Below are 19,383 nucleotides of genomic sequence, written 5' to 3'. Positions count from 1 at the left end.
TAAGACTGATCTTTTCTCATACTCCACAGATGCCATACTCATCACCAACACGGATCTAGCCTTGAAGTCTTTCCTTTTCTTCATGTACTCAGATGAGACCCAGCTGAGTCCTCCCTCTGCCATGGGCCTTCCCTCCAGTCGTCAGAGTGCTCTTGTTTTATTTCTAGACAAAGAAGGAAAAGGATACAAACAAGAGCTTTCTACTTGAAGCTAGAAGACCTAAGCTCTTGTCATCAACTGGAGGATGTAGGACCCTACGGAAGTCACTTGGTGTCCCACAGTTTCTCACTAATAAAGTAAAGGATCAATCCCTTCCTTGCTGCCCAGGGTTTTGAGAAGGAATCATAACATGTGTTCATGAAATGAACTCTCCCCCATGTGCATTTCCAGGACTCCTTCAGTGCCTTGCTTCATTTCTTCATCTACTCCTAGAGGGCTTTTGGTCTCCCAATTGTTTCATGAATCTAAGTTCTCACCCTGTAACTAGGGATTCACTTCTCAAGGCAGTAACTCTGCCTTATTTCCATTGGGGCCAACATGCTACTTAATACCAACTGATGTCAGTTCATGCATTGGGGCGGAGGGAACTAACCACTGGTTCTCTCCAAATAAACAAAACTGAATTGTATATGGACAGAATGGGGTTAGCATAAAAAGATACTGCAAAGAATAGAAAAGAGAATGAGATATTTAGCTCTTGCCAAAATGAGAATTTAACCCAAGCTGGCAAACAGTAAGTTAATGCAAAGCTGGAGAAGTGACAGCTGCTGAACCAATCTTTTCTCCGTTTATGAAACGGGCTTCCTGAAATCTGGGCAGATTTACACACACAGTTGCCAAATCAGCAGCTGACTGTAATTAAGAATAAGGCCAGTTATGAATCCAAGATTTAAGTTTCACAAATATTTCCATTAATCAAGGCATCAATTATCAGGAAAATCATGTACTGCTGTCAGTGAATCTTATCCAACAGGAGCGTGAAGTATTCTAAAGAGAGCCATCATCTCAGGCAAAGTGGCAGGAGCTAATAAAATCACAATTAAAAATGCATAAGAAATGAAGTCTCCCCTGAAGAAATGTTGACCTGCATATTACCTGTTAACTTGTGGGGGCAGTAAAAGGGATAATTTCCAAACCTGGAGCTATTCCAGTAAAGGGGGAAGAAAACCAATGTCTGCAGAGCACCTCTGTGCCAGGCATTCCAGAAGCTCTCCAGAATACAATACACATATCTCCCTGGTGATCCAGGAGGCATTAACAGCCTTATTTTACAACAGCAGAATCTATGGCCTGGTAGGTACTGGGAATGATCAAAGTTCCTGAATGAGCCAGAAGAGCTTGTTTGGATCTCATGGGGTGGGACCTTCATCTCACTAGGCATGGCTTCCACAGGGAAGTACAGGGCCAAGGACACGTCACACAACTGGCAAGTGTGTGATGGGTAGGTCAATGTGGGACTAAGTCCTGTGTGGTGGGAGGCCTGGCTACAGATGTAAGCAGAAAGCGGTGCCTGACCACCTTGCAGTCTGCCACTGGCTCCCAGGCAGACAATTCACCATTTGGCTGCTTTGGCTTCCCCCCTTCCCCACCGATTCTGAGCTAGAGGTACTTTTGTTCCCAGCTCTGGGGGACAGTGAAAAAGTTCAGAAATCTAAAGCTCTGGGTGACAGGCCCTGAGACTGCATGGCATCCTACAGGAACATGGATAAAGCATGTTTATTGTATCTAACAGGGATAGTGATGGGGGTTATATCTTGGTTGTCTTCAGATGTTTTGTGCACAGTACATGGTCCAAACATCTCTGCTAAAGTGGATGTAATCTCAAAGACTACTTCCTACTTAGTATAGTAACTACACTCTCAAGTTGGGGAGGCACATTACACTCCAGCACTGCGAGCTGGAAGGTTTCCTCCTTTTTCTAACTCCTAATATTTTGCCTCTCATCCAAACACTAAGAGCTACGAGAACTATTAAGTCTCAAAATAGGGATCCCTGGGTGGCGCAGCGGTTTAGCGCCTGCCTTTGGCCCAGGGCGCGATCCTGGGGACCCGGGATCAAATCCCACATCGGGCTCCCAGAGCATGGAGCCTGCTTCTCCCTCTAGGTCTCTGCCTCTCTCTCTCTATCATAAATAAATAAAAATTAAAAAAAAAAAAAACAAAAAAAACAAAAAACACTTTAAGTCTCAAAATACCAGAGCTGTGTCTCATTACAAGTCATTTAATCAATTCTTTAGAAATTTTTTAAATGAGCAACTGAGTAACTTCAAGACATGGGTTTAGTCTTCAAGATACTAGCATTTTAACAAAATGTTAGCTATGTGGCTGGGAAGGGCTCTGTTGTAATTACTTGCCTAGGCATTTACAATCCTGAGTAACTGCTAGGCTCAACCCGCCGGGGGCGGGGGGAGGGGAGGTGCTGGGAAATCAATATTAGCTAAAACCAAATGAGAATGAAGAGTTAAATGGGTCCTTGTCCTGTCTTCAACAGTAGCTGGAAGATAACTGCTTATCTACGAAGGACCTCTAGTCTTCAACAGTAGCTGGAAGATAACTGCTTATCTACGAAGGACCTCTATATAATGAAGAGGACGGACCAAATCATGTGTTAAGTAGCATAATAAAAGGATAGCCCCTCTAGGATCAATCAAACGTTATCATGCTAGATCCTGGCCAGACCCAACATGCTCAGTCCCTCAACAAGACTCACGGTGTAATTGAAATGAAGATGGAAGACGCAGGCTCTCATACATGCTGGTACAGAACTGCAGCGTGATGGTGCCCACAAAATGCTGACTGCTGGCACAGAATGTGGGGCCACGCAAGAAGCTGACACTAAGGATCAGCAAATCATGTCCAGGGCCCAAATGGGGGAATTTTAGAATAAGATTTATGCTAGGGGCCCGGCTAAGGGTGGTGAACTAGGATTCATTTGGTGCTATTCATTACGGTCAGGACGTCTTGCTAGGACAGGCTGACTGCCGCCATCCACCACCAGGGTCTCTTGTGATGCAGGGAGGGGAGCCTAAGATACCCACTCAGTCTACTCAAGGCTATTTTGTATCCTATCTATCATCCTGTGATAAGTGCTCCATAAAGAGTAATTTATACCTGAGTTAAACGCTTAAGTTCACAAGAATCCTCAAACCCTATCCTGTTAGAGGCTGCCCGTCAGGGATGGTTGGTAAACAAAACATTGACTCAGGAGGATTAAAGACCAGATAAGATACGGTGGAAAAGCATCCTCTTATGAAATAGCTCAGCCCTTCCTGTTCTGGTTACTTTTTAAAACAGGCTGTATGCTTCAAACCATATTTTGCCAAAGAACTATGAACATATTTCCTGATTTCGAGTCACTGTAACATCAAGAAAACAACGGCCACAAGCAAGACTTGGGACTAATATTTCGACAGGTCAGAATCCATCCTTGGAGATTCCTTGTTGCCCTAGAGACTGTTACCTGAAGGGACATGCTTACAATTTCAACCCACTTCCACTGCTGGTTTACAAAAATACTGAAATAGGAACAACCATATCTTCTTTTTCTCATTTATAGAACAATTATGTAAAAAGGCTTAGTAGAACAGCCGCAAGAATTAACTGCAGTAGGAATCAAACTGATCATTAGGTGCAACATGTCATGTAGGAAGTAATAGAAGATCTTCTTGCCCGGTTTACAACATCTCAAAATGGTTCTAAAAAATTTCTGAGAAGTTTTGAGCAGGGATAGGCATCAGTGTCAAATTAACAGCTTTGTAGTTTATCACAGCATGGAGCTGACCTAATATTCTATTTAATGCAATTCAGCATCTTAAATCAGACTTTTTTTTAAGTAGTGGAATCCAAAGGCACATGACTGACACCTAGAGTCATCTGTAACCTCGACTACACAACAAACCACCACCGACTCCACCCCGCCCCTGCCCCCCCACTGGCTGGAAGGGGGGTCCTGAACAGAAAGAAGAAACCACATCACAGATTCAGATTTTCACATTAAGAGCCAGAATCCCAGGACTTTGTCTTAAGGCTGTTAGTAAACAGCTCCACCGCCTCTACTTTCTTACGGATGTTCTTTTCCCTGGCAAAACTGTCACCTGGGAGTTCCTTTAAGGGCGCTTTCAGAATAGTGTCCTCGGCTCTACTAAAATCACACCCTCTCCCATCTTGTAAAAATTTGCTTACGTGTGGTGTGTTCCAAATGCAATATCCAACTTTGCCTAGGATGAAAAAGAAGTTGAGTCACTTATTTTTAGCAAACTCAATATCCTTACCTATTGGAAATTAAGTTAGAAAAGGTTTGGGTCAACACTGTTTTGAGTTGTTTTCACTGCCCTCTAGTGGAGAGGCCCTGGACTGACAATACAACTTTTATAATCCCTATCCAGTGAGGTTCATTAGTTTTTTAATTAGCCAGAACGATTTGATATATGCTGAATTTTTTTTATGCTGAATTTTTAATTAGTCCTCAGAAGAAGTCTGTTACCTTTAGTTGCAAAAAAAAAAAAAAAAAAGGGGACCGTAAGCAAAGTTTTAAAATTAAGATATTTGGCTTACACAGAAATTAATGTATCAGAAAATTTCTAGACCGTATCTAAAATGAACAATGTGGTAGTAGCATACATTTTGATGTTAAAACGGAAGTTCTCATACTGATAACCTAGCGAGTGCCGAAAAGATAATATATTCAATCTATTTTCCTATTACAAAATGATACCTTAACAAATAGGAATGGGTGGAGAATTAAAACATTTTTAGCTAACATTCAGTATAGCAAGACCTTGGTTAAGCAGAATACGTCTCAAAATGTAGGTTATGAAAGAGTTAAACAAATGTCAAAACAGTTTAACAGTGAGGAATGTGGACACAGGGACACAAAAATCCCATCCTTACAACTTCGGGCGACTGAAAAATACTTAAGTCTCTATGCCTCATCTTTTTTCTCTTTACAATGAGGGTGCTGTTAGAGGATTCAGAGTTTTAGGAGGAGATGAGACAACTACATGGACTGTCTAGAAGAGAGGGCCTGCATGGAGTAAGCACTCTAGAAATGGAACTAAGTACTTCTAAAAATCAAGCTCCCCACCCCAACAGGGCAGGGATGGACTTGTTTGCTGGAGGCAGAAATAGGCAATTAGAAGACATCAGGTTGAGTAGGACACACCTGTCTTGGGGATGCTGAGACAGGTGGCCCCGCTCACTACACCCTTTAAGCTCAGTGTTTGGGGATGCTCACAGACCAGAATGCATTTGTAGGCTCTGGCCACACAAATGAAGAGAGATCAGAGAAGAGTAGGTCTTTAAAACTATAAAATTAGAATGAAGACTGCCTCTCTATAATCTGGTATTTGGCTCAGAAAATGCAATGGTCAAGAGATGGCTTCTGAGTTTAGTTTTGCTAGCAGTTGTTTGCTCTTGGGCAAGTCTAAGCACAAGGATAGTAACTTCAACAGGTAATAGCTAACAGATGCTTTTTGGGGGGCAAATGTACCAAATCCTTGGTACTACAACTGAGTGAAGAATACTATTAACAATCTATCTTAGAGATAAACAAATTAGGCCTACGGAGGTTAAGTGATGGACCCAGATGGACATAGTTAGTGGGTAGAGAACTGCAGAACCCAGGCAGTTTGAACTTTGACCACCATAAGGCCTCAATCTCTGGCCTCAGGCCCCACATGTGCAACATGGGAAGATCCGCTGATTTTCGCTACTATGCCTCAGCTTCGTCAGATGTTATGTTGCACTCCTGTCCTAAAAAGCCAAGAATTCATCTCACTGACAGGATGTGATGGGAATTCAACAGGTCAGGATGATATCACAGTCCTACACTTTGGACTAGTACTAGGACCTTCTGAACAGCTCTTTGGTGGAGGTAGAGGACAGTGGGCCGTCGTGCCCTCTAGTGGCCAGCCTGGAGCACACCATCAGACCTGCCACATAATCCCCCAAACTTTCCAGTACAAGTGGCTAGTCTCTGAAAGTTTTTCTATTTCCACTGATTTCATGATTGCTTTTTAGGATTCCTAGGTTATTTTCTAACCACTATTAGTCTCATGAGCACTATCCTACTGCAGGTTAAACTCTTCTTTTGGAAGAAGCAAAAGCAAACCATGGGATTTTAGGCAACTGCCAAGCAGAAACTTATGTATAAAAGCTGAGCCATAAACATGTTGGGCCAAGGAGTGACTGTTTTAAAAACTCCAACTACATAAAGTACTGTGGGTCAAATCACAGGAAAAATTTAAGCCAGGTTTAAGATTGAGCAGACTGAGAACCTGTGAACCTTTAAGAATAACCACATACACAGATAGCATTTTATAGTTGAAAGAACATTAGAATGAGTTGGAATTCTTATATGAACAGGGAGGAAAAAAGACATTAGAAAGAAAATGAAAAATGATCTAGGTTCCATGTAGTTCACGCTTGTCAATGCACTCCAAGAGCATAAATCTAGAGGCTATTTCACTATGGCAAAGAGAAAGTATCTTATTGTGGCTGCTTGGAAATGGACTAGTCAGCTGCCCAAACAGGAAAAGGTCAGTATGACCTCAATCACTTCAGAGCTACCATTTCCACAAGAAGGAAATCATACTATGAAAAATTCTTGCTTCTCTCTCCCCAGTTTGTTGCACGACATCCCACACCCAATATTCTTTTAGGGATGGAATCAAAAGCAACTAGTCATAAAGGAAGTCCAAGACTTACAGTGTATTTTCACATACAGAATGAAGGGCATTAGGATAGAATTCTGGGACTGTAACAAGGACCTCGGCTACAACTTTTTGGCCTTTTCTGCTTTGCTTTGGTCCCAGCAAACAAAGCAGATACAGCTGTTACAAGACCACTTACTGTTCCCTCATTAGGCCTAGACATTTGCAGCTCAACTCACATAGTTTCTTAATAGGTTTACTTCTAATTTGTCCATCCTTCCAGTATAGGCCTTCGCTGCAATTCACACGAAAAAGATCAGAGGTCTATGGGTTAAGTGTCAGCAGCAAGTACCCGTCAGATAAGTTGTCAAAACAAAGTTTTAAGCTGCATTCACAGAAAGAAGCACCCACTGATTTGCATTCAGAAAACCTGGTCAGGTTCGAGAAGGACAATGACAAACTAGATGCAAACAGAGGAGTGCTAGCAGATGGGGGAATGATAGGGATTCTTGTTACAACTAAAGAAATGATGCTCAAACCTGAAAGAAAATGAAGGAAGTACAATAGAGGACTTTATAAACAGGCATCAGTCACATTTGTAGAGTTTATTATACGTGGCTCCAGAGAGGGGAAATCAGGACCCAAGCACAAAAGGTAAAAGGAGATGAGGATTGTGTGTGTCAACTTGGCCATGTCACAGTATCCAGATATTTGGGGAGATATTGCCATGAAGGTGTTTTTAGAGGAGATTAACATTTGAATTAGCAGAGTCAAACAGATTTCTCTTTGTGAACCTCATCCAGTCAGTTGAAGGCCTAAGTGAAAAAAAGACTATCTCCCTCAAGGAAGAGGAAATTCGGTCTTCAGACCATCATGGACCTGAGCTACAGCATCTACTCTCTTTTGGGTTTCCAGCCTGCAGGCTTACCCTATAACATCTAGACTTGCCAGTCCCCAATCATGTGACCTAGTTCTTTTAAAGTAAGTCTTCTACACACACTTACCCTATTGGTTCCGTTTCTCTGGAGGAACCTGACAAATACAGAGATATCAGGTCAACAAAGAAAGAAAAATCCTTCCAACTTCAAGGGCTACCCATACATAGATGGGTGTCTCAGAAAGCATTTAAGTCAAGGCTCGAAAAGTATCTGTTGGTGATGCTAGATAAAGGATTCTTGCTCTAGGTGGGTAGTTAGATTAGATGTCTACATATCCTTTCAACTCCTGGACTAAGCACGATCTCAAACAGAAGTAGCTTACCTGGCAGAGGGAAATGTTTTCATAAGGCTTGGCCTGGGCATGTAAGTGAGCCTTAGCTTCTCGTTTATCTCCGTGCACAAGCAGGATTGGTTTCTTCCTAGAAACAGATCAGAAGTATTTAGAATATATCTTTTATAAAGCTGGACTACTGACTAAAGAATGCTAGTTTCCTTACCACCAGACAATTGTTTCTGGTCTTTGTGGTGACTGAGTACGGAGCTAAAATAGAGCACTAACCAGTTACTCTTTACTAACCAGTTACCTTTACAACAGGGTCATGTGGCCTGATCCCAAAAAAGATCTGATGGGACCCAGAGAAATTGTGACTCAAGGAAATCCCTAAGTAATTATCTTCTTTGGTCCAGAAGGACATATAGTTAGCTCTGTGTTCATGTGTTTAAGTTCAGATTAAAAGATACACAATTATTGTTACTTAATAGTATGCTCTTCTCTCCCCTTCCTTTGGACCAAGCAAAAAAGCATTTCCTCATTAGACCTATATTCACTAAACTCCAACTGTGTAGTAGGTACTGCACTAGTCCCAAGATACAAGGGTGAACAAGCCCAGGCCCAAGGCATGACACAGACTTATTAATAAGTGGTTGTAGAGTTCAAGGAAATAAGGTATCTTGTGGCCGAGTTCTGCTCAATGAAATATAAGCAGGTGTTGTGTGGGACATTCAGGAGGCTGCTCAAAGGAGGCATAGCTGGGAGGTGGCCCTTGTGCCCTTTCTCCTGCCTGCCACCTGGAACAGAGACCAGTGACCTGGAGCACTGGGTGCCTTCCTGGACCATGAAGATACTTTGAGGACTTGTACAGGATGGTGGGACAGAAAGACACAATGGGTGACTAAGTCCCTGATTACCACAGCAGCCCCCAAACCAGACCACGAATGTCTACTCTCTAGACTTCTCAGGCTGGAGAAACTGTTTTCTCTCATTTAAGCCATGGTTATTTTTGCTTTTCTGTTATATACAGCTAAAACTAATCCTATGTGTTACAGGTCAAACACAAGCCCTTGAGTGACAAAGCCTCTCAGGAAATTTCAATAGAATTTTATCTGCTATTAATAAAGGTTTCCAAAATCGGATGTCCTAAATGTACCAAGAACTTTGAGGACCCTGACCAATTATTTTGCTGTGGGTATATTCCTTTACCTTACTTGCTGTTAAGGGTTTTGCTGGGTGAATGTTAGACATAGCATTGTACAGTGACCTGCCACCTGTCCTATCTGTATTCAGGCTACACCGCCTAACACCAGGCCGAGGAACTGTAGAGGATGAACTGAAAAATCCATCACCTCTGTAATCTGGATAAGAGAAGGCTCTCAAACCCCCTTCATTGGCTCCTGAACTACAGGAAGAATCATTAGCAAAGGTTCTTTGAACAGCACTGCTGTGCTAAGGGAAGTGTGGCATGTTTACAGGTCTAGAAAGCAGATAGTAATGATCTTTTCCTTCACATTAATATCAAAGTTCTTTAGATTGGGACTTGTCCTTATCTACTTCTGGAAACAGCAACAGCCATGAATGCTAACATCTATATTAGGAACACAGGAGATTAATTAGAATAGATCAACAAATGCTGTTTTTCCTATGTAACTAGGTTTGTATGATTAATAGTTTCAAAAGAAATATTAAAAAAAAAAAAAAGATGAACAGCAGTTGCCTGTGAATCACTAATCTTGTGTTTTCGAGCCCCATTACAGTTGTTCTCAGTCATCCTGTGGTCCTCACCTGAACTCTGGTGGATACTGTTTTATGAGCCAGTCCACATCAAAGCAGTAGTTAAACTAGATGGGGAAAGAAAAGGAATAGCATTATGGGTGATTCAGCCAAGCAGAATAGTTCAGTTATTGAACTGAAAGAAACTAGACTAAGGATGAACTCCCAAGTATTATTTGTAAACCTGGACAGTTGTGTTACAATACTCAAACCTAGAATGTATCCTGAAGGGAATAACCAATTCAAGGAATCTGAATCAATGGGATAGAGCAGGAAAAAACAGGTTCTAAGGAAAGGATCCTGCAGGCTTTGGCAGTATTTCTAAGTAGTCTTACTACATATTTCTAAGAGCCCTCTGATTAATTTAAATAAAAGGGCTTAGAAATTTATCCCTTTTCCCCCTAGGTGATCATAAAAAGGACTTTTAGAAAGAACATTTCTTTTCAGCCTAACTTATATAGCTACCTTTGTGAACAGGCCTCTGGGACTGGACATTCACTAGGCTTATACCAATTACACTTGACTACAGGTTCTGCACCTCCCCAAGAGTTGTACTAGAGACCCAGGAGATTAACTGTGTCCCCAAAAGAAGTCCCTCAGGCTGGAATTCCCAGAGTGATTTCTTGATCAGCCAGAAGCTGCATTGGTGCTGGTATCTTTATTCCATGCTGATGGCTGGACACAGCCTCAGCAGAACTGTGGTTCTTGGTACCAGCCTCCTGGCACGTACCATCTTGGGGACCCCATACAGGACTGAGACAGGTCCTCCTTTTTTTATGGGGTTATTTGTCCTTTTTCATCCAAAGAAAAAACCACGATAAACTCACCTGAGCTGAAGATACAAGTGTCCCAAATAGAGGAGATAAGATATCTGAGAAGACAAAACATTTATATCAAGTTTATTTTTTGATAAGAATCATCTGGTAATCACAATGGACAATCAAAATTTGGCTGAGAAAACCGTGAACCGAGAAATGACTACAAAGTTAGACATAATGTTCCATAAAATTCGAGTAAATTTGAGTAATATTTATTACGTTTTAACGAAATAGAACATAAAACTAAAACCTACAATTTCAGAATCTGATGATTGATCAATTTAAAAAACTGCCACGAAGGACAATGACCATATATTCTTTCCAGATCTTTATCTTTATCTCCTTTAAGTACTTATCCAAGTCCCTCTCCAAGAAACCTCCCCAACACCGTCTAGAAAACAGCAACAGCCGTGGTCTAGCAACACCGCCTCCTGAGCGCACTTGCTTCCTGTGAAGGAGGGCAGAGGCACCAACAACCCTAAGCTCATATTTCTGGCACTCCAGGTCATGTCGAAGGGGGTTGCACCTCACACTCATTCCAACTTGACTTCAAGTAAGATCAAAGAGCTCACTTCTCGGGGATCCCTGGGTGGCTCAATGGTTTAGTGCCTGCCTTTGGCCCAGGGTGTGATCTTGGAGTCCTGGGATAGAGTCCCACATCAGGCTCCCTGCATGGGCCCTGCTTCTCCTTTTGCCTGTGTCTCTGCTTCTCTGTGTCTCTCATGAATGAATAAGTATAATCTTAAAAAAAACAAAACAAAACAAAACAAAAAAACAAAACAAAAAAAACCCTCCCTTCTCATAAACTGTACTAGGAGAGGAATTATACAATTACCACCGCCGACTGTAACAGCTGCACTCGTACAGGATTTATTAGGTGCCAGGCACAGTTTTTACCACTGTCCATGTGTTTACTCTTACCCTTCACAGCCATTTTCTGAGCTGGAGTTGCTCATTCCCATTTGGTAGATGAGGAGTCTCCCCTCAGGGGGCTGTCCATGGCCACACAGCTAGGAAGGGGGATAGTCAGGATTGATGTCCAGCTATCTGGCTTCAGCACTTGTGCTCCTAACCATCAAACTGCCTGAGGATTTCAAGAGTAGGCTCATTCATTAGACCATGCTTATTGAGTGCTTCTTCCAGACAGTGACCTACATGCTGGGGTACAAAGATTTTAAAGAAGTTGCCTTCAGGAAACTCCTGGTATTTTTATAAGAGGTACACAACACAAAAGGAATGTATTGCAGTTCTCCACAGTATCACCTATTTGCCCCTCCTTGGTTTTGAGAACTTGCTAGAATGCTTCACAGAACTCCAAAAAGCACTTTACTTACTAGAGTACCAGTTTATTATAAGAGGATACAAATCAGGAACATTCAGGTGGGGGAGATGCAAAGAAAAAGGAATAGAGGAAGGAGTGTGAACCCTCCATGCACCTCCATGTGTTCACCAACCTGGAAGCTTTCTGAGCCCCTTCAAGTTAGTTTTTGAAAGGAGGCTTCATTACAAAGGAATGATGATTAAATCGTTGGCCATTAGAGATTAACCGCCTCCAGCCCCTTTCCCTTTCCTTGGGGGTGGGAGGTGAGGGTGAGGGTGGACCTGAAAATTCCGACTTTAGTGACACAGTTGGGTCTCCCTGGCAATCAGTCCCCCACTCTTAGGTCTTTCCAAAAGTCACCTCATTAACAAACCCACATGTGACTGAAAGGAGCTTGTTAGAAACAGAAGGGATATTCCTTTGACTTTCATTACTTTAGAGCCATTCCAGGAGCCTGGGACAAAAATCAACCAGGAATGAAGACCAAATACATATGACATGACACAGATGCACACTGGGGAATAAAGCAAAGCAACTACAGACTACCTTCTGATTCAGAACTGAAATGTCTATTTGTGTACCGATGCTGGTTTCTTCACCAGGAATTGAAACCTGGCTTCTAAGCAGTTCTCGTGCTTGTTTTGGCAGCACATATACTAAGCAGTAGTTCTCAAACCTGACTGGGTATGAGAATCCCCTCAAAAGCTTCTTAAAACAGATTGCAAAGCCCTGCTCCCAGAGTTTGATCCAGTGAACCGGGGCATAGCCCCCAAATTTGCATTTTTAACAAGTTTTAGGTGATGCTGCTGTCAATGTTGATCCAGGAATCAAAGAACTGCTCCCCGGGATTTGCTATTTAAGTGTTCTTAGCAAGTTTAAAAGTTAGCACAATGTTTAGAATTGTCTAAGTTTTCCAACTGGTTGATCTACAGGACTGAGAAACACTCTGATTCTCTAAGAAAACATTAGTTTGCTGTCAAACTAATGCATTTGCTTGTTAAAATGGTATTTTTTCCTGGGAGTAGTTAAGACTGCAAAGAAGGGTTCTTGGAGACCATTCTAGCTCACCCTCCTTGTTCTGCCAAGGGGACAGTGCTGCAGTTTGACAGCGCTGGAACACTTACCCTTGATGTGGAGGGCTCCAGAGTTATACTTTGGCTTGATTCCCGAGACCCGAGTGAGGTAGAATTGGAAGGGGTTCCCTTTTGCCAACATGTCCCAAATGTCCTGGCCTTCCCCTGAGGTTTCATACTCCTCTTCCTCCTCTTTGAACCCATGGTGGGCGGGAGGGCTGTGATTTCCAGTTCTTTGGGTGGCACTGCCCTTGGAAGAAGAGACTCCATGCTCCTCTCTGACCACCACGTTCTCAACCTGTTTCTGTTGTGTTTCCAGTTGCAGCTCATCATCGCTGCTGGAGAGACACCAACCTAGGTCTTCCTGGGAACCACTCCTCTGCCTTTTCGGAGATGAAACTTGTGAATCTGTGTTGCTGAACTTCACAGGTGAGATTTTTCTTTTATAGGCAACTTTTCTAGCCTCAGAACAGGTGTAACTTGGCTCATTTGCTGCTCTTGGCCCAGCATGGGGGAGGGAAGATGTAGATGGCTTGTCTAGTTTTGGCTTTTCCTCCTCACTCTCATCACTACTGGATATTGTCCACTTCCCATAATCACCTTCCTGAGACATACTTCTGGAAGTGAAAGACAAATATTGTTATTTTCATTTACTAGGCCATTGGCAAACTGTTGCTCTTAAATTCCCTGTCAGTACGAGTTTCTGCAACCCGTACAGCACACCTGACACTTACCAGATGCTGAGCTGCTAAATGAACATCAGCTGTTTCACAGGTGTTCGGAGGCACGTTCCCAGGATCTGCTACAGGAATTTGGCAAATGAAGTGACAGCAAAAATCTCAGTCACCTTCTCCTTTCAACCCAGACCTTGTTCTTAGGAGGCCCGAGGAAAGAGCTGGGGACAAACTCCAAAATAAAAATATTCACTCTTGACCTCGACTCTTCTAACAGGTGCTTGGTATTAATTTTAGGAATTTCAATAGTTATAATTACTCAAATTTTTGAGATCAAATTGGAGTTTATAAATCTACCCTTTACCCAAGCATGGGAGCCCACAGGATGTTAGCGATTCTTCAAAGATAAGCTTACTGTGAAGCTGAACAAAATCCTCAAAAACAGTATCAAATGCTCAATTCTATATATACATTATCTAGAATTGCTGCCACGAGGACCCAACTATCTTATTGGCCTCATCCTAAATCCACTACTAAAACCTGCAGAACACTTGCATTGAAGCAAACACTTCTAAACCAGAGTCAAGTTTCTACTTGAACGATGAAGTACTTTTGGTTTTGTTGCCTACAAAATCTCACCAATTCAAATGTAAAGGTCTAACTACATTTTCCAGATAGCTAAGGAACTTACTGTGATTTTTTAATTTTTGTACAAGACCCAGAGAAAAATTATTTAACTCAAGAGTGTGTTCAAATTCTCAAAATTTTACTCTTTTAAAGAAATTGAGGACACATTACAAGATTGGTACACTCTTCACAGGACCTCCATCCCTTAAAAATAAATAAATAAATAAAAAGCTTGATTGCACACCAATAGATTTGCGAATGAATATATTTTCATGTTTCAAGCTAAAAAGTTTTAATGTTTTTTTTTGTAGGCTCAAACCCACCACCCAAGATCAGAGATCAAACATTGCATACTCTACCAAATGAACCATCCAGTTGCTGGTCAAGTTAAAAAACCTTCACAATTTTTAAAGATTTTATTTGGGCAGCCCCGATGGCCCAGCAGTTTGGCATTGCCTTCAGCTTGGGGTATGATCCTGGAGACCCAGGATCGAATCCCACATCAGGCTCCCTGCATGGGGCCTGCTTCTCCCTCTGCCTGTGTGTGGGTCTCTGCCTCTGTGTCTGTCATGAATAAAAATCTTAAAAAAATAAAGATTTACTTATGAGAGAGAGAAAGGCGGGGGTGGGGGGGTGGGGAGGGTAGGGTGGGGGCGGGGGCAGGGAAGCAGGTTCCATGCAGGGAGCCTGATGTGGGAGTCGATCCCAGGACTCCAGGATCACGGCCTGGGCCAAGGCAGGTGTTAAATTGCTGAGCCACAGGATCCCCAACCTTCACAATTTCTCACTTTTTCAATTCATGACCAGTCAAGTTAGACCAAGTTTCTCCTGTAAATTATCTGTTTCAAGGGTGTTTTTTTTTTTTTAAAAACGGAGTTCATTTAGACCATAATTTGACCTGTTCTTCACATCTCAGGGTCCCTATTAACCTGACCTGGTATGCAAAGCTGTAGGGACTGCTTGCTTCAGTACTAGTGGCCTTAGATTTGGTCTAGGTCTTTTTCTAAGTGTTCTGTGTACCCCACTTCTAGGTTAGAACTCTGAGCAGGCTTCTCCCCTAAATTGTTTCTAATCTACTAAGGGTTAAGAAACCAGATATTACAGTTCTAACAAGCTTGGTTAAAAGGATACAAGAGCCAGGTTTTCTTCATGAAAAATACTTGGACAGACCTACTAATAAACACTTACTTGAACAGTTCAGGTTTTTAAAGCTTTTCATTTTTTTCCCCCCTTAAATTTTAGGCTCCTCTTGTGTTCTAGACTCTTGGAGGCTGCTGGTGAGAGGTATTTAAGCCATCCCAATTCACCTTGTGAGTTAAAGGAACTTCGAAGGAATGATTTTGGTGGCTAGTTTTGTGGCTTCAAAAAATTATTTAAGAATAGAACCATCTTAGAAAAAAACCGTTGGCTCTAACTTTCAAAGAGTTCTCAAACAGCAGTAAAGCCAGGCTCTTAGTAACAGAATCTTCAATTAAGAGTCTGCAGGCTGTTCTTTCTAAATTCCTTCCCCATTCTAAAGCAGAATTTGTAGGTGAAAAGAATTCAGCTTCCAGCCTAAGAAAACCTGTATGCAGACACTTAAAGGCTACCACCATTCCTCTCCCAGATGAATTACGTCTAAATAAAATAGAATTTAGAAATCATGGAGAACTCTGTAGGGAAGACCATCATCTTTAGTGACTCTATTTAGAGTAATTCTAAGGCTTTCAGTTTTATTACCTATGTGTTCTAGAACCACACGTGGATGGGAAGGAGGAAGACCATTCCCTCCAAAGTAGGACAAGTGGGTAAAAAAGCTTTTGAAACAAATATTTCGAGGAAAAAAAATGCTTTTATCTGCTTATAGCTTAAGTTTTAGATCTGCTTACCCTTAAATATGCTGTTACTTACTAATGAAAGGCAAAATGCCTTTGAGAGAAAAAATTGGATCATCACATTCAGATTACCAAGCTCTTTATGAAGAGGAGTGGTTGAAATGCCAAGGTCAGGAACTGACTTACTGTGGAGAACTCCCTGGTTCCAGTATTAGAATTTTACTTCTCTGCTACACAGGCATTTGCAGAGTGTATTTGTCATCAAGTCAGTGTTAAAGGTACAACTCAAGAGCATTCCTTCAATTGTTTGTTGTCTTCCCTGGGCAGCATCTGGCCATACCTCAGGTCTAAGATCACATTTTGAGTAAATAGTGATGCCGAAATTAGACAGTCACAATTCTGATGGGCCAATTCTGAGACCTGACATTAGCCAAGTCAGCACAAAGTGGTGTTTTCCAAAGTGGGGGTGCCTGGGACCAAACAATGTCGCGTTATACAAGTACCACCCTTTTCTGTTCCAGTCCATTTTTTTTTTAAAGATTATTCGAGACAGAGTACAAGCAGGGAGGAGGGGGAGCGGAGAGGAAGTAGCAGACTCCCTGCTGAGCAAGGATTCAGATGCTGGGGCTCCATCCCAGCAGCCGGAGATCATGACCTGAGCCACCTAGGCACCCCCGTTCAGATCAGTTTAAATCAAAGGGACAGCTGTAGTGTTGAAGACTCTGGGCTCTTCTGCAGGCACCAGTAACACTTTTTAAACCATCAACAAAGTATCTTAAGGCTCCATTTTATTTACAACAAAATGAAGTTTTAAAGACAATACTTATGTAAAAATAGATTCAAATCAAAACACCAAGTAAACAATGGTACAGGTATTAAAAGGGAGACAAAAACCAGGAAGGAGGTAGGCAAACGATTGAAATATGGTAAACCGCATTAAGCTATATTGCCAACGATAAAAATCTAAAGGAAATTCTCCCATTAAATGCCAGCGTGGAACACTAAAGTTTCCTACAGGGACTGAAAAAAATGTTTTGTGGCTGCAAACAGGTACTCCTCTTAAAGCTGCTAGCACCTCCTCTCCCCTTATCATACTAGACCGAACTGGGGGCATATCTCTTCCACATCCCAGAGGCTCCTAGTAGAGCGCTCAGATCATCAGGAGGGCAGAGGCCGGGTGTGGACCACCTGTGGGCAAACATGAACCCCCTCCCCTCATTTCAAATCCAGTCATTAGTAGGTGGTAAACGTGGAGTTGGGCAGGTTACTTCACTGCTAAGCCATAGCTTCCTCCTGGGGAAAAGGAGTATCATACCTATCTCCCAGAATTCACTCATGCAACAGGTACTTCTGAGCAGCTGCTATGTGCCTAGCCCTGGGGATAAGGAGTTAATACAGAAATGGTTTCTATGCTAAAAGTGCTTATATGTTTCAGGGCTGCGGGGGAGAGGGGGGTGTGGGGAAAGAACAGACCCACACCAACAGAAGGGCCAAGCTATCTTTCCAGACACTAGGTGCATTTTACAGGTGTGAGAGAGTAACAGGGACGTCCTTACTTTGGAATACTTTTAGGATAAGTAACATTTAAGGGAGATCTGGGGCATGAAAACCAGCCGAATAAAGGGGGGGGGGGTTGTATTCCAAGTAGAGGGAACCCAACCTGCAAAGGCCTGGAGGTGGGTACAAAGTTGTAATAACTCCTAGATGAGAAAGAGGCATCTGGGCAAGCAGTATAGTTCAGGATGAAGGGGGCGGGAAGAAGTAAGGGAAGTGTTAAAGATCTTGGATTTCAGACTAAAGAAGGCAGGGGCCCCGAAAGGCTTTAACAAGCGGGGAGTACAGGGTCCCCACTTACCTAAGCTGCTAGGTTCGCTAACTGCGGGAGAACGGCTTGGAGGGAGACGAACCCGGCGGGGGCAGGTCCTGCAGGGGCGGTGGGGCCGGGGGGAGGCGGGCCGATCGGGGGGGGGGGGGTGCGCCGACCACAGGCCCGCACCCTTGGAGGCGCTTGGCCAGGAGGGAACTCGGTCCACGAACGCTCGCACCGAGTCCCCCGTAAGTCCCACGGGTGACCGGCTCCGCGCACAGGCGCAACCTGGCCCGGGAGAGGCGCCCGCGCGCTCCGCATCCCCCACCTGACGACACCGCCCACCTGCCGCGCGGAGGAGCCGGAGCCCGAGCCCGAGCCCGCGACACCTGCCGCTCGCGCCTGGCGGGTTCGGCGCCCGAGGACGCCGAGGCCCAGGAGGGGACCTTCCCCAGCATCCCTCCCAGGTGCCCTGCTTCCCTCGGCTCCCTCCTCCGGCCCCACCGGGCCTCGGAATTCGCGGGGCCCCAGCGGCCCGCGCGCAGGCCGGGCTCCTGCAACCTCGGGACACGCACCTGGAGCTTCCAGAGCCGCAGCTGCCGAGGCGCCCCGCGACCACCAGGTGAGCGCCCTCCGGTCCGCCGCCCGCGCCTGCGCGCAGTTTAAACCCTCCCGGCCGCGGCTCCGGGCTGGTGGCCCCGCCCCTTCCCCTTCCCCTTCCGGGACGCCCGCCGCTGGGTCCTAAACACCGCCGGGTCCTGAGGTGCCGCCGGGGTGCGGGGCGGCGGGAGGTTCTGGCGGGAAGGAGTGGAAGCGGGGCGGGGGGTGTGTTCCATCTCTCGGCTCCCCCCCCCCGCTTGGGGTGTGTCCCATCTCTCGGCTCACCTCCTGATGACCACTTCTAATCTCAACGGAGGAGGGAGAAAATGAAGTGTTCTCTCTCTCCCTGCCCTTAGGGACGAAACTCTGCCCCTTTTACAGGGATTCTCCTGGACGGGCTCAGCCTCCCGGAGCTCGAGGCGGGCGGTATTGACTTAAAAAGGCAGAGAAAGGGATCCCTGGGTGGCGCAGCGGTTTAGCGCCTGCCTTTGGCCCAGGGCACGATCCTGGAGACCCGGGATCGAATCCCACGTCGGGCTCCCGGTGCATGGAGCCTGCTTCTCCCTCTGCCTGTGTCTCTGCCTCTCTCTCTCTGTGACTATCATAAATAAATGAAAAAAAAAAAAAAAAAAAAAGGCAGAGAGAGAAGGATTCACTGAGGTTCGAGGCAAGCTGTGCGCCGAGACCTGCATCCCCGAGGGATGCGCCGGGCTCGCTGGGGGCGCAAACTTGTAAAACCTGCTGTAAAATAAAAAAGTTAATGAGCTCCCATCACCCTCAACCGCCAAGGCCTGTTTCTCCTGCGAAACGTGTGTGTTTTTCATTTAACTGGTTTGCCTGGAGAGGGAGGGGGCTGAAATAAATTCTTGCAAAACGGAACCCTCCCCCTGTTCCTTGGCTTTAATGTTTATGACATTTATTTTCCGAGTTTCTTTCGAACACCTTTCCTAGAGGACTTAGTGAAACAACTTGGTGTAAACGGATTTTTTTTTTTTTTAATATTGTTGGGGTCTGT

The 19,383-nt window shown here is 44.0% G+C and overlaps 1 protein-coding gene and 1 long non-coding RNA gene across 9 annotated transcripts in view; one reads left to right on the top strand and one right to left on the bottom strand.

Annotated features, from left to right (window-relative positions):
- LOC140640380 (uncharacterized) overlaps positions 1 to 314 on the top strand; it is an 86,922-nt gene extending 86,608 nt beyond the window's left edge. The window contains exon 4 of the long non-coding RNA XR_012037095.1: positions 30 to 314. This is a non-coding gene — a long non-coding RNA (uncharacterized lncRNA). The remainder of the gene's footprint in view (positions 1 to 29) is intronic.
- The window catches only part of TDP1 (tyrosyl-DNA phosphodiesterase 1), an 84,295-nt gene extending 65,522 nt beyond the window's left edge, over positions 1 to 18,773 (bottom strand). For 2 of the 8 annotated variants that reach the window (XM_072839658.1, XM_072839665.1), the window contains exons 1-6: positions 18,344 to 18,495; positions 12,898 to 13,463; positions 10,462 to 10,505; positions 9,647 to 9,702; positions 7,910 to 8,006; positions 4,182 to 4,216 (exon numbers count right to left, since the gene is read on the bottom strand). In XM_072839658.1, coding sequence (XP_072695759.1) covers positions 4,182 to 4,216; positions 7,910 to 8,006; positions 9,647 to 9,702; positions 10,462 to 10,505; positions 12,898 to 13,459 — 794 coding nt within the window. In that variant the 5' untranslated portion in view covers positions 13,460 to 13,463; positions 18,344 to 18,495. Of the gene's footprint in view, positions 1 to 4,181; positions 4,217 to 7,909; positions 8,007 to 9,646; positions 9,703 to 10,461; positions 10,506 to 12,897; positions 13,464 to 13,580; positions 13,649 to 15,335; positions 15,758 to 18,343; positions 18,496 to 18,653 lie in introns of those variants that run through there. The other 6 variants (XM_072839659.1, XM_072839661.1, XM_072839660.1 and 3 more) reach the window with 6 other exon arrangements.
- Between the last annotated feature and the right edge of the window lie 610 nt (positions 18,774 to 19,383).

This window comes from Canis lupus, chromosome 9 (assembly GCF_048164855.1).
Source record: "Canis lupus baileyi chromosome 9, mCanLup2.hap1, whole genome shotgun sequence".
In the NCBI taxonomy this organism is placed as follows: Eukaryota; Metazoa; Chordata; class Mammalia; order Carnivora; family Canidae; genus Canis; species Canis lupus.
The sequence above is the reverse complement of the archived record's forward strand: the minus strand, read 5'-3'. Positions and strand labels throughout refer to the sequence as shown.